Here is a 16,087-nt window from a genome sequence, read left to right on the forward strand (position 1 = left end):
TGCAGCTGGTCTTATCAACAAGGCCCCTCCAGTGGATGTGTCTCTACTCACTACATCAGCTGACATCTTTGACCATATTTATTGTCATTTTTGTATTCTATATCTATGCTCTTGACTGTGGCAGTAAGTAGCATTCATTTTTAGGCATCAGAAGTATAAACAAATAAATATAAAAGTAAAATGTGTTCCTCTAAAGAAGGAATTTCTCTTAATTTATTTTGTAAACTTTGTAAAAAATGGCAAAACATGAAAAGCTTCTTGTCTTGACAATAACTAAAATGAAACCTGCTGGAAAGGCTTTTGTGCCAACTTCACTCAAATGTAGGTTACAATGGCTGTTTAGTATACCTGCTTACACAGATCTGTGCTTTTTACACCAATAGAATGAGCTGTTCCCAGAATTTAGTATCAATGTGTTCCTCAAAAAGTTGTATCTAGCAATTATTGTTTAACGAGAGAATGCAAGTTTACAATTTTAATAAATTTCAATAATGAATATGCATAAAAACAAATGCAAAATATTTGTTTGAAGCAGGTGGCTGGAAACTGCAAATAGGTCCATTCATGACTATGATAAATCATTCTATCAAGCACAATAACTACACTTCAACAAATGATAAAAGTGATTTTGTGTTTGATTTGTGTCTGCCAGTTATATTAACCCTAGCTCAAGGGTGGCTCCCCCGAGAGGTGTTGATTTGCATGTTTCGTAGTCCACCATTACCTAACCCCCGCTAAATTAGGGTTAGATTAACGGTGGACTAAAAACAGCCCAAAACATGCAAATCAGCTTGTGAAGAGTCACTCAAATATTGCTTTGGGTCAACTTGCAAAAGACAAGGGTCCCAGAAACTACAGCCTCCGGTACTACATGTACATGCTACTGGAATCATGTGGTATCTGTGGTTAGTCAGCATGAAGAGTCTTGGTAGTTGCCAGTTTGTGGGAAAAAAAGGAAAAAAAGAAAAAAGAAAAATGGCTGATTTCTGCAGTATGCACCCAGCATAAGAAATTAATTAATGGGATATTTAGACATAACGGCAGTACACTGAGAAGGATACTTTTTTACTTTTTTTTAACAACAACTCTTGCCTTATGGCAACTCTGGGGGGACATATTACTGTTTTGTTCTCTCTGGAGGGGGATTTTTAATCACAATGCTACAATCAGTAGTCAATGGATGTCAGCCATCTGCAATGGCGATGGCAGTGGCACCATAAGTGCTCGGGCCCTAATAAGACGTAAAATTTAATGTGTGTGTGTGTGTGTGTGTGTGTCAGATGCTAATGATTGACTGTGTATAGTCACAGTCTGTCTGTCACACAAAAAGTACAGTCATTTTTAATCAGTCAGTAATACAGTAGTATCAGCAGTAGCTGAAACAGTTGGGAGAGTGGGGTAAGTTGAGCCAAAGGGTAAGTTGGGAAACGGTAAAAAACATTGATCATGTGACCAAATATTTAGGAGGAAGGCATCATTTCATGGAGTCTGTGAAGGTAAGAACCACATGGGTAAAGTAGTTAGACATTTATTTCCAAAAAAACATTTTTCACTTTTGAAAGTGAATTTAGTCTATCGTACGTTTCATGAGAATTGTGTTTAGACCAAAATAGATAATTTTATATTTGTTTTATACATCAATTGTGGTATCTATGAGCTACAACATGAGGTCATAAACCTAGCATAAAAGTGTACCATTTTAGCTGTGGGGACTAATAAAGTCAAAATGGTAGCTCTGGGGTAAGTTGAGCCATTTGGCCAGGGGTAAGTTGAGCCACCCAGCAGAGGTGGGAGATGGATGGATTGAGGGAGAGATGGGGATAGATGGAATAAGACGAAGATGGAGGGAGGAGTATATCGAAGATGGAGAAGAGAGGATAGATGGAGGAAGGAAGGAAGGAAGGAAGGATGATGAGAGGATGAGAGTTTCATTTCAAATGTGTTACTAGTCCATAACTGACCTTATTGTCAGCAAGGACACCAAGAAACTATGATTCTGGACCAAGAATTCCGTTTTAGTGTTTTCGTTCCAAAAACACAGCTGTTCATGTTCTCTTCCCAAGCACACTTTGAGGTATTCTCATTCGAACAGCAACAACAAAACAGCTGTTTAGCAGTAATATGCAATAATAATAAAAAAAGTTATTGTACCTGTTGAATTGTGTATAATGAATAAAAATACACATGAATGTAAAGAAGTGACTATTATTTAGGGAGGGAGAAGGTGAGGGAGGGGTGGGGTGGAGGTGGGGAGGAAGGTGGGGGGGAGTAGGGATACGGCTCAACTTACCCCACTCCTATGCGCAACTTACCCCATACACGGGGTAAGTTGTGTCACAAGACCATTTTTTTTGGACATGCAATATTATCGAAACAGTTATGTTTACACTCATTCTATTTGTTTGAAGGGATGCACAACATCCTGAAATGTATGCAGATATATTAGTTAGTGACAAAACAATGATTGCCTTAATGTAGTGATCCTAAATATGAAAAATGGCTCATCTTACCTCAGTCTCCCCTATTAGTAGTATATTTATTGCTGTTACCTTGGATGAGGATGTACACTGAGGTGGTTCTCGGTCGACTGCTTGTCTGGACTGCGCACACATACTGCCCTTCATCTGCCATGTCCACGTTTTCAATCTTGATGGTAAACTCCTCTTGATTAAGGGTCACCAGACTCACTCTTGGGTCCACTGACCATTTGTCTTCTCCAGCATACAGTATACTTGACCGGTTTAGCCATGCTGTGTGTGTGACAACATCCCCCTGAGCACACCTGTAAAGGGATATAAATTGCATTGAATGTAGGGCTCTTAGCCAAGTGGACTGAGTTATTTTAAGATTAAGCACTCAAAGAATTGACAAATGTGTGAATTAAATATATATTGTTGTTATTTCAAATACAATCAAGCAAAGTAAACATCTCAAATGCCATGCTTGTCACAAACACCAATTACTTTACTCATTTACAGTAAATTGAGCCAATTTGTTATTCATTGCAAATTTCAGTCTGACTGGGTGGACAATCCAAACTGATTAGCAAACCTTCAACCAGAGAGGAGGAACTAATCAGTGGAAGCAGCTGGTGTAGTGTTGCAGACTCTGCTGGGCTCTCCATTGCACACAGCTTCCACCACTGCAGGAAAGGCACACTCATACTTCTAAAGGCTGAAACTGTACCTTAAAGCAGCAGTTCATCCAAAAACAAAAAGGTGTTTACTGGTTGTTTGCTTTGCTTTTGACATAAAGAAACAAACAAAAAGAAAATGTTTCTGTCTTTAAGACAGTGTTGTGAATGTATACATGACAATCCTGAGTAATGTTGGTAGATTTGTTATAATTAAAAAATGTATCCTATAATACTTTTTAATAATCAGTTAAAAATACTTGGGGGCACTATCAGACACACCAAATCATCTTTATTAGAATTTTGAAAGGTAATTATACAATATTGTTTTATTCAGTTTCTCATAAAAAGAAGGGAATTGTAACAATTGAAAAAAACATTCTGATATCATCAGCATGGGATATGAATAGCATCTGAGTCATTAGCAAACATGTTAACAGCTTGCTTGTAATATTGACAATTTTTTCAATAAGCACGGTAACTAGACACATTGCAACTATGCAAATGCAGCACCAAGCAATCATCAGGTCTCTTTTGTTAATCTGCCCACACACTCGTTTTGCGCCATTCAAAAGTGACTGAGACAACAAGCTGACAACTGCATTTCTGTACCCCATTACAATCACAACAGATTGGTTTCACCAGTCACAAAATGCTGCTTTGATACAGGAGCTGAGTCACTGAGCTTTCTAGAGAGCAACACATCTGCTGCATTTTCGTGACAAACCTTTGGATCCCACTGAGAAAGCACTGACAGAGTAGCACTGACAGAGAAGGAGGGAAAATAAGTCTCACTAACAAGACATTCGTACACATGTGCCTTTTAGCTGCCCAATACTAGTTATATTGTGGGTTTCTTTAACTTTCAGTTTAATAATCTGATGTACTCAAGAGAAGGACTTCATCAGTTTAGAATGGTAGCATTGTTACAGGAACTCAACATTTTGCAGCTGAAAGACTTTAAGCCCCATTTACACTGTCAGAGCTTTTGTTACAGCATCAGTCACTTTGGGCATTTGTGGTACTATAGTGGGGAAAGAAGACAAAACCAATCTGTGAGAAAGTGCATGAGTGCGTGCATGTGTGCATGTGTGTGTGATCAATACACAGGGGCAATGACTTTCAAAAATAAAGGATAGCAGTGTATGTGAGATGGTGTGGATTTACTATGACAGAATGGATTCAAAGTAGGGTTTTCAGCTCTATAGCAATAGTAAATTAATTTCTCTGAGATGTCCATGCAAGTCTTAACATTTCTAACTAATACAGGAAACAGCACATTATGAATTGTGCTTACCCTGTAACCTATATATTAAACACAATATCTCTGCTATGGCTGTTAAAATGATGATATAGACATTAAAATTGCAAAGGTACAATGTGTCTAGTTACTGTGCTTATTGAAAAAATTGTCTATATTCCAAGCAAGCTGTTAACATGTTTGCTAATGACTCAGATGCAATTCATATCCTATGCTGATGAAATCAGAATGTTTTTTTCAATTGTTACAATTCCCTTCTTTTTATGAGAAACTGAATAAAACAATATTGTATAATTACCTTTCAAAATTCTAATAAAGATGATTTGGTATGTCTGATAGTGCCCCGAAGTATTTTTAACTGATGTTTAAAAAGTATTATGGGATACAGTTTTTAATTATAACAAATCTACCAACATTACTCAGGATTGTCATGTATACATTCACAACACTGTCTTAAACCCTGTTGCTGTGACAAACTAAAAGTTGACTCAAAGGTGAAACACACTTGAAACTGTCAAACTGAGAGGGCAGCAAAACACTGATTTTAAGTCTGGAGCCGAGTGACTCTTGAGTCCCAATATATACTAGTTTTTTTAACTACATGTCCGCGTGGACAACTGGCTATGTCATGAACATAGTCGTTCACATACTAAATCATGGAGAAGATGAAGACTCACACGAGGCAAAGTGGGTGAAGTGTCTTGCCCAAGTACACAACGACCATGATGCAATTGGCCGGGCGGGGCTCGAACCACCGACCCTCCGAACATAAGCCGACCCGCTCTACCACCTAAGCCACGGTCGCCTGGACTTGCATGTATATTGCACACCACTAGGTGGCACAAGTTAGCATGTTCTCGTTTTAATGTTCCTGCTGCTGCTGATATGCTTAATGATTTCTGACCCTATTACAGCCCAATAATGGGGTTACACTGCTTCATGTCTCCATTGACCATTGGGTACCCACTGTGGGGTGTGCACAACTGACGCTTCAAATGGACGCAAGATATGCGATCCAGCCATCATGTGTAATTGAACATGGTGTTAAAAGTATATATTTAACCTTGGAGTTGTCCTGAAGATTACAAGGAGGCATGCTTGCATGTACATGGATGCTCGCTCAAGTATAAAATCTGCTGTTTTGGAACTTAACTTGGATGAGGTCCATCACACCACTTCTTTAAGAATGGCATATCTACTGTCAGCCTTAAAATCCTTGTTAGGCCATTGCCTAAAGAGACATGTCCTCACCAATACAGAGGTGGAAAGGTATTTTAAATTTTTGAATAAGTGTGTCCATATCCAACATCTCTGCATCGCATAACATTGGGTGCATTAATTCAAAAGAGCTCAAGGACTCTATCTCAGCAAGATACAAATGTCATACAAATCTAATTTATAGTTAGTAGTAGTACATTTAGTACATTTAGAAAATTTTGTATGTCTTGGGGCTGGAAGAGAACTCGCCATTGAAGTCATTACAAGAGTCTTCATTTTAGTATTGAAAAGACAGGATATCACTTTACTTCCACATACTAAATTGCATAAGTCAAATCTTACATCCCTGGTGTCTCATCAGTAGCTTCTAGTCCTAAACTACCATACTGCATATATGGTGATTCTCTCTGATGTTCTGAAAGTATAAAAGATAACTTTTTTAGTTCAGGCATTTGGACTTAGCTTACCAAATTGTCCTCTGTTGTCACTTGTGTTTGTGCATTTTGAGACCCACATTGTGCAGATATTCAATATTATCTATCAGTCTATCAGTTTTTCCAGTCTTCTCTCTACTTTCCCTTTATCCGTTCACTATTAGTCTATCTTTGAAAGGAACCAAGTCGAGCAGAGTTTTACTATGGCAACAGTATGCTAGCTACCACCATTTTATTTTCTAAAAAAATACAACACATTTTTGACAACAAAAAAAAGGTGAGCATGTGAGATGTGGACTGCATCCAGGGGTAACAATACATCATTGGCAACCACTAGTAGGTGGACAGGCTATTGTGCAACAGAAACTAAGACTCAATTTGTGGATAGTCTGGGGCATCTAACGTCCGCTAGCTAAGCTGGATTTCTATTGGGAGGCTAAAAACAGATTTCAGCTCTCTTCCATCAGCTTCTGGGTCGGGGAAGTCCCGATGTAACGACGAGTGCGGTTAGAAATGCTCAATTCCATTCTTTTCCCTGTCCACTCTTGATAATAACTGTTATAAACTGGCAGGCAAGACACATATGAACTTTAATTGCTTTTCCATGGAGTCATAATCATACATTTTCATCCATGAGCCGCGGAACTCAACTGCACTCAGTAAGCGAATCGTCGGGACTTCCCGTCAACAGTGAGCTGCTGCAGAAGAGTGGTAAACTTTGTCAGCTTTTTAGTAGAAATCCACAAGCTAGTGGAGGTTAGATGCCCCAGACTATGTGCTGAGACCCTATTTGTACTATTGCTGAAGTTTGGTGCTGTTCTGAGCATTATTTGTGGCTTTTTGGTGGCGGTTTATATTTGGATCCATTTACTGCAGTGTATTGTTGTCGTGTGAACGTTTCTGAGGTTGATAAAACTCCGTAAATTAGCGGTCTGCTTGCTTGATCTCTCAAGAGGGAGTGTAACACATTTTCACGGTGTGTTAGACCATGGATTAAACTTACACCGGAATATCCCTTTAAGCTGCACGAAATATTTACCTAAGAGACATCTACTTCTGAAAAAAAGAAAAGCCATCACTTAAACACACAGTTGAGGCACTAATGTTACACACTTAAATTCTGTGCCTGACAACAACACATTGTCTTCTTTGAGCTCTGTCAGCACACAGATCAGTTAGCGAGACAGTTTGATGGTCTTGGCACAGAATTGGAGCACAGGTACAATACATTACACACTTTTTGCACAGGCTCTTAGCTATACAAATAATGTTTCATTGTTTTGCATTCCATTATTAATACAAATATAATCTTTTACTAATAATCTGAAATTTTATGTCATTTTTTTCCTGTGTCCCAATATTTGTCAAGGTATTGTATCAGTTCAAAAACCAACACTGTCCTGCAGGTTCCATTCTTTAGCATGGATGCCATTTACACTGGAGATGCTGGTGACATGTCGTCACCACTACTTTAAAAGGACAATTTTGTTCCCATCACTTTTTAAAAGCACAATTTGTTAAAAAGAGATTTGATGGACTGATTAAGTTGCTAGCTGGCTGGTGTGACCTAGGGTTTGCTAACATATAATATAATAGTATGATCAGATTGATTGGCTCAGATGAGGAAAAACATTTTTTACAGTCTTCAACATAAGTGATATCAGGCAATATATTAAGAGATCAGTGGTTGGTCCCCACTACTTTTCAACACAAAGTGATGCCCTTGTTCTCTAGCCATCTTATTGGGAAGTGAAGCCAGGCTGTCACAAAAGTGAAATTAACCATCTCACCTACCTGTATTATGGGTCATTAGGAAAAGAACTCACAACACAACAAGTTTGCATGTCCAGCCAAAATGCTGCACTTTTGGATGGAAAGTCATATAAAGTGGTATGGTATTGGAGAATGAAAGGTGATGGGATAAAATACTGTTTTTTTCATCTGTTTGATAAATTAACTTTACCCAGTATATAATGTAAAGATAGAATATAGAAAAAATCTCCTCTGTGATTGGGGCAGCAGTCAGAACAGATTTAACTCTATTCTATGCAAGAGTAACGTGAGGAACCACGTTTCTTGAAGTGCAGTCCGAATAAATAAAGAGTATGGTCAATTAAAGTTTTGCCTGATTTTACTCAGTATTTCAGAATAATTTTCTGGCAGACATATATTAAGAAAAGCAGAAACTAAAAGACATTAATAACAGTAATTAATGATGTCCCACAACTGTAATTACTCTTCTCTAAATATTCATAAAAGTGAACGGTTTTACTTTTAACTGAATATTATACTAAATTCAGTGGGCTCTAATGTGCAGCCTTTTCATTTATAAAGTTAAAATAAATAATTAATAAATTAATTAATTTGAAAGCATGCATGCTTGTATAAGTCCGACATTAAGAGGAGCCTCTCTGATGCACTGTTAGCTCTACTGTTGTACAAGACACTGAGCAGGCACAGAGTTGGTAAGGTAAAACAGAGTGAGCACCTTCACCACAAAGTCTATCTAAGTTGGGTTCATTAGCTGGTCTTGCTTTTTTATGACGAGTTGCTGCTCCACTCCATTAAAGTAAGTCTCTGGGTGACAGCGCAAACCGTATTCACAAGTATGTGGCCTACTTCATGGTTGCCTCGAAAAGGTAAATATTCATTATTAAATACAAGAAATGCTTGAAACCGCTGCCTTTTTTGAAGATGAACTTCAAGATAACTCCAGTGTGTGTGTAAATTGTCGGGTTGCAGACCTTTAGGTGTGCAGAAGAACACAGAACATGAATTAACATGAAATACCAACCAATCTTGGCAGCTAGTCAGGAGTTTTAAATAATCAATAAAGTTTATAAGCTGTTCCTCGTGAGCAAATTGACTTTAGACCAGCTTTTGTTGTAACCCTGTCACTTTCCGCTGCCTCAAGGTAAGCAAGCCACCATCAGTGGGCCTTGCCAAACCTCACCAACATTTCCCAGGGGCGCACAGGTGGATGCAAGTGCATTTGCTCTTTACATTACATCATGAAAATGAAAACTGTGTCGGTCTGAAACTAGAAATAACCTTTGCGGTGCACTGCTTTGTGCCAGGCATAATATGGAGCCCCATCTTTTTGTGCTGTCTTGCAAAGAACACAAATTAATATTTTGAGATTAAGATTTTTGCTGATGTGCATCTGAGTGAAGCAGTGTTTTTGAATCTAGGAACACATGAATATTAGTTCAAAAGCACACATACAATTGTGCTAAAATTACCATTACAGGCAGACACTGCCAACCAAAACAGAAACAGAACAGAAGGTCAGTTAAATGTTGGCTAACAATTAAAGCACAATTGAATCTACATCCTTATTTCCTGCTATAACAGAATAACTAAATGTTTGTCTTGACACAAAATGCTTGTGTATCCTACTTTGAAAGAATTCAACCACTTGACACTATAGCTATAACTAATCATGTAAAAAAATCAAAATAAGGCATTCTGAAAATATGATGAAAGTAACAAGATAGCAAACATAACTGATGTTTCAGAAAATGTTCTAAATCATTGTCATTTGTTTGAGTGTATTGCTCAAAGCTGTTCTGACTTATAATCATTTTACCAATTATGATAAGATTACACTACCACACAGAGGACAGAATACTTCTGGTATACAGTAATAATTTGATCATCATGGTTGACAAAGAAATAACCAGCTTTAGCTTTATAGTGTACATCCCTGTGCAATGATAGGCATTCACATTTTCCATCTCTGTGAACAAAGCAGACCAACAGACCAATAGAGAAAGAGCCTGGTGAGCTGCCTAATGTCTTATTATAATCACCATTATTTATTAAGCCTCACCAGTAATGCTGATGAGGCCATTAATTAGTCCAATCCATGCATTCAATAGGCAACATTTCTATGTCAACATACTTATCTCCATCTAACAAGGTAACGTAACAATGAACTTGGCTATCATTTATAACGCTGTCAAGCTAATATACAAGTGAGGTGCCGTTTAGCTCAGTGGGTAGAGCGCACGTCCCATGTGCCGAGGCTCTGCAGTGGATCTGGGTTCAACTCCCGGCCTGGGTCCCTTTTCTGCGTGTCACTCCCCCTGTCTCTCTCCCTGTTTCCTGTCGTATCTTCAGCTGTTCTATCAATAAAGCCATAAAAGGCCAAAAAAAAAAAAAGCTAGTATACAAGTATTGGCTGCACTTCCTCTGCCATTCTTGTGCCACTAGCTTGCTAATAACTTGTGATGTAGCCACCTAACCCTTTGCAAACCCCCAGTTGTACGCAATAAGTGCAAAAGGCAGAGTGCATGCTGGCAGACAAGGATTTGTAGCAATGGTATGTATGTAGATAGACAGGTAGCGTGTCCAATCTTTTCATATAGGTCAAATAAGACAATTGGATGGGCTTATTAGAGTCCTTCAACCTTTTTTACTGTTTGTTTCAGAGAATGATTGATCACTGTTGGGATGTGATAAGATTTTCCACAGATATCACAACAAAAATACTTCTTGAATATCTTGGAACAGTAAATACATTTGGGGGAAATAAATGTGGACTCTATGAAGAGAAAGCAGGGGATTTCCTACCATTTTACAAAATGTTGATACTGAACAATTCGTATTTCTTATTTCTTAATTTAACCAGGTAGTCTCATTGAAGTCAAGATCTCTTTTAATGAGACAGCAGGCCACAGTAACACCAATATCAAAGTCACAACATTTAAAATCATGATTATTTTTAGGCATTTAGCCTTTGGTTACATTCAGAAAACATGGCAGTTCTATAAAAAACCTCTTACGGTAATAATATAACACTCTATATAGTACAGCATTAAGAAGCAAAGGTAAAGTGAATTGTATCATAGCACTGTGTGAAAGGCGTGCAGTGTGAGATACATTACAAAGATTGCTGAAGTTGTCCCTGGCTTACTGCCAGTCTCTTAAGCTGAATTTTGGCTCAAGCAATGAATGAGGATGCCTTTGTTTTTGACTGGGGGCATGCAAACTGCCCTCCAAATGGCAGGACTTCTAGTCAAGATCGAGGTAATACTATGTGAACTTGCTTGTTATTATGCAGGAAAAAAAGTCAGCTTCATGCCTGTATCTATCTTAATTTATCACTGATTTAATGTATTACCCAATGAGCATGCTAAGTGAACAAAAACACACCCGAAGGCTAAATACTGGTGAAGAGAAGAGTAGTGTGCTGGTTAAGTGCACACCATGTATGTGAATGGCTATCAGAAATTCCTGTGACTGAAAAGAGGGTAATGCCTGCACACCAGTGTTAATTTTGTTAACAAAAGCTGTGACAATTTCTTTTCCTAAACAACCTTTTCTTTCATGACGTGCTAAAAACAGATATCTAATAATAAAAACTTTGACGAAATGCATGTTATGTTTTTGTTGATTATAATGTTAGTGGTGGACTCATGGATATTCAAACAATAAGACATTTTTTTTTCCTACAATTGTGTGTCTAGCCTGTCTGTCTCAAGGTAGATTGGAAGTGATTGAGAAAGAGTTAATAGCTGCAGAACAGGCTTAAAAAAAACTCTTTGCTCCATTCATGTTATAACAACATTCTTAAACTCAAATATGAATAGAACTCCATTCTAGGGAACAAATTGGCAACATACTGCTTGAACTTAATCAGAGGCACTTTGAGTTTGGTGACATACCACATAAATTACTGGCTAGGCAGTTAAAAGAGGGAGAACAAGCTAAATTAAACTGGCCGGATGCTCACAGATTTAAAGGATATGAACAAACAATTTAGTGAGTTCTATTCAGAAAAGTATACCTCCAAATCAACAGTTACAGAGAATGACTTTGATCAGTTTTTGGATTTACTTCACTTCCCACAACTGGATCCAGCTTTCAGGGAGAATCTGGACTTGGATTTTCCCACCGGAAAGGCAGCTGGACCAGATGGGTTTGGGCTACAGCTCTTTACAGCCTTCCGAGATGTCCTTGTACCTACATTGCTGAGAATGACACGAGATACCTTTAAAAGCAAGAGATACCTTTAAAAGCAAAAAGCCCCCCCACTCTCAGTGAAGCAAAGATTGGTGTTTTATTTTAAAAGAAATTATATGGACACGGTGATGGATAGACTGCATTACTCCGAAACAAAATTGAACCACATCATCACATCATCAGTCAGTTTCTCCTGATTGAGGTACTCGTTACTCTGCTGTAGGATCACTAGCACCAGGTTTTGCCATATATTATACAACTTTTGGACTACAATGCTACAATACTTGGACCACCCTGCTTTGTGTATTGGCTCAAGGAGATGTCCATTATACAAATAGAAAGACTGCTATTGCACACAGATAAAATTTGACAGAATTTGGTGACCATTTTTGGCATATGACATATTACCCCGCATCTGTAGGGACCTTGACCTGCCTGGCTACATGAGTGTGGTGTTTAACTTGATTCATTTATTCATGTCACTTTACCTTGCTCCCGAGATGTTACCTCTGTGACTACATTCTGGAATGATTATTTAGGTTATTTTGTGAATAACCAGCCTTTTGTTCTGTCTTGTTCTGTTTGTGTTCCACTTGGGGTTGTAGTTTCTTTGTATTGTTTTGCATGTCATTTCAATATATTTTGTAATTGAAAATTGGATTCAAAAAAATGATTGGACTGTTAATCAATGTTGCTGGACCTTGACAATTTGTACACGCACATAGAGCCACCATGGTTGTATAAATGCAGAAGAGTGTCCCTTGTAGAAACTCTACCAAAGGAAGCAGAGTGAAATCACAGTATTAGACACCCATCAGTGGATAAATACATCAGAGAGGAATTCACAAACATTCACTTTAATCAACTCTCTTGGGTGATCCAAGGCACCAGCTTCCTCCTCCAAACATCCATCTCACATCTGTGATAACAGTATCGTAATGTGCTCAAAATGATTTAGTGAACTGTGTCGGCCAACAGGAATAACATATGTGAACTAGAAAACTGATTCCTATTTCCACTTCAAAGGCAGCAGTGGCTGCCTTGCAAGCAGGAAGTCAGAATTATTTAGTCGACACAGGCGTGATTAAGAGATGAAACATTTAAATAAATAGTTGTTATATATAAGCTTGGACATGTTCCAGGAAGTGTTAGTCTTTTAAACAGTCAACTGATCATTGCTGCCTTGCATCCTTGTAGTGTAACTGCTGAGTCGTTTGTACAACTGCTGTGCTGTCCCATGTTGCCAGTTAGCACAGATTTGCAGTTAGTTACCTGTGTCAGTTCAGCTCAAAGCAGTCATTGAACAAATAAGCAGAATGTGAAAGATACTACTGTGTTGAATGAGGCTACAGGATGAATTACCCACTGTTTGTGTTGTTTACTGGGGCCTCAGTAAGGATTTCTCCACATGCAAGCATTAGACTGGCTGACTAAGAAAAGGCTGTGACTGTCAAAGAGAAAGGTTCCTTTTTTGGAGCTGCAGCACACCAATATAATGGTGAAAATTAAGGGTGCTCTGGTCAGGATTTTTGGGGCCAATCACCGATCACTGGAAGTAGTACCGATAACCAATCACAGATCTAAAGGATGTTTCTTCACTTAATTTTCATCTATAGTTATACATTATCAGTGTAAAATTAAAGGTCCCATATCATGAAAAACATGTTTTCTCTGCTCTCTACATATACTGTATAAGCTGGTCCTCCCTGAGCCTGCCAACTCCCAGAATGAGGAAAACAAGTGATTCCTGCATGGTTTCTGCAGCCCATCCACTGGTAAAACGGCGCTCCTACAGGCTGTTCCGATTCTGCTCCTTTCGTTACGTAACGAAAGGAGTTATTATCATAGGCCGGCCTCCTCTGCGTGATGATAGGAGATATCAGAGAGCGGGGCGTTCATCCCCGAGGTGAAGTTCGGTGTGTCCAGTCGAGAGACAGCAGTGTTTTGCAACGTTGTCGCTCAGAGCTAGATACGCAATTGCTCTGTTGTTGGTTGTAATAATCAACATAAGTGCCTATATTCTGTCCCAGCTACAGAACAACAGAAGAGACCCTGGTTGTGTTTCATTTTTAATGACAACGTGCCGGCTGCGGTTCGTGTTAGCTTGTATGTGTGTGCTAACCACTTCACATCGGACTGCTTCAGTAACGAGTGTCAGTACAAAGCTGGCTTTGTCCCGACACTGACCCTCGTAAAAGGATCAGTCTCAACCATACCGGACCCAGCAACTGAACACGAGCCACCGATAGGTGTTGCCGCGGTTTGATAGTATTTACAGTTGCCGACAAGTATGGTGAAGTCAGCTGGAAATTGGCTAACTAGTTAGCTCCACTTCAGTTCGCTATGCAATGGCGTTTGAAGCAAGTTTAATGTTAATCATATAACGAGGGAGCTTGGTTGTTACAGTAAAAAGTCTGGAAACGTGCAGACTGGAGACAGAGACTGTGCAAACAGTGTCCAGAGTTTGGAGACTGTGTTGGAGACAAACACAGCTTTCGCTAGCTGTTAGCACTTAGCTACAGGGTAGTAACTGTAACAACACATACAAACAAACTAACATTATTCAGACACACCAACCACTCTGAAACGTCCTGCTGCAGCCGCTGAGTCTGTACTCCTTTAGGAGCCTCTCCTTCTGGGTCCGATTCTGGGTCAAACTGTTTTGGTTGAATGAAAAAATCTCTGCGAGCCATAGTGTTACATCCACCGTAAACATTAACGCGTGCTACTGTTAGCATAAGGGGCTTCCTCTCCCTGAGAGTGATGTAGCAGGAAGGGCTCCCCAAGTGGGCGTTGACAGACGGAGCTCATTAGCATTTAAAGTTGCAGGCACAGAAACAGACTGTTGTTAGAGCTCAGCAGAGCGACTTTTAGACAGCTGGAATTCAGGACCATGGATGTGTTTGGGGTAGGGCTGGGCGATATATCGATATAAGTTTTATATCGATATATTTTTGAAATGTGATATGGAATTAGACCATATCGCATACATCGATATAGTTCAAATTTGCACTGTGATCCTTGCTTCAGGCAAACCGCTGACCCAGAGCTCTCTGCACTGCTCCCCCCGCCCCTCCTCCTTCATGCACAGAGAGGGGAGGGGCTGGAACAGACACTCCAGCACTCTTCAACAAACACTTTGGTGGCCGCCGTTGCCCCGCACTTTGGCCTTGATACCCCGTGAAAAAATATCATCGCACGGCCACCGGTCAGCGTAGCGGGCTTGCCCTGAATTACAGCCACCTGAGTGCACAGTAGTCACTCACAGTAACTTCAGTGAGTTCGCGGTTCGCACAGGTGGGTTCTCATCATCACGATGATCTCACGTGAAAGCCTCTCAAACAGCAGCAGCAGTCTCAAAACAGAAGAATGAAACTTACAGCACAGTGAGCGAGCGCAGCCGGTTTTGACATGATACGTAACTGACGTATGTGGTAGGATTTAGTCCGGTAAAGTTGGAAATATATTCACAGATTCGAACTTCCCGGATCAATAACTCATAAGTGAAACCTTGTTAAAACACAACTGACGGCTCTTCCCTACCGTAGTACGGTAGACAACGAGCTACAACCGTATGTTAATCAAAACGAGCGGCTGGACATTAACTCTGGTCTGTATGGTCAGCCAGCTGTGAGACGAGGGCGCAGGGACCGTCTACAAAGTGCAACACTGAAAAGAGAAATTACAAAAAATATTCAATAACTTCACTATTATTCAGAGTGTAGTGCCAACAAAATCATTCCACACATCAGTGGTCTCCTGCTGGTTATTCTACATTTTTTTTGTTTGGAAAAAATGTGCTTTGCCATAATTTTGGGGAATTTCTGTTTGGGAGAAATATTCAATAACACTAATATTCAGTAAGGTGTCACAAAACTCACCTCACTCTAACCCTACTTAAAAAAACTGTTTTGTAATGTAACATTAACTTGATATTGATATTTAAAAAATGTTTTAATACATAATCCATGTCTTATTACAAATTAGGATGTTATGGTATCAGTCTGAAAGGTAAATCAACAAATTTTACTCAGTGGCCTTTGTGCCCCTGAAGGCCAAATGGACTTGCCCCTA

General features: G+C 39.2%; 1 protein-coding gene across 4 annotated transcripts in view; it reads right to left on the bottom strand.

Annotated features, from left to right (window-relative positions):
• Positions 1-16,087, bottom strand: part of ntm (neurotrimin) — a 993,858-nt gene that overhangs the window by 63,380 nt on the left and 914,391 nt on the right. For all 4 annotated transcript variants that reach the window (XM_030437991.1, XM_030437993.1, XM_030437992.1 and 1 more), the window contains one exon: positions 2,550-2,782. In XM_030437991.1, coding sequence (XP_030293851.1) covers positions 2,550-2,782 — 233 coding nt within the window. The remainder of the gene's footprint in view (positions 1-2,549; positions 2,783-16,087) is intronic.

The sequence above is a fragment of the Sparus aurata genome, chromosome 13 (assembly GCF_900880675.1).
Source record: "Sparus aurata chromosome 13, fSpaAur1.1, whole genome shotgun sequence".
Taxonomy (NCBI): domain Eukaryota; kingdom Metazoa; phylum Chordata; class Actinopteri; order Spariformes; family Sparidae; genus Sparus; species Sparus aurata.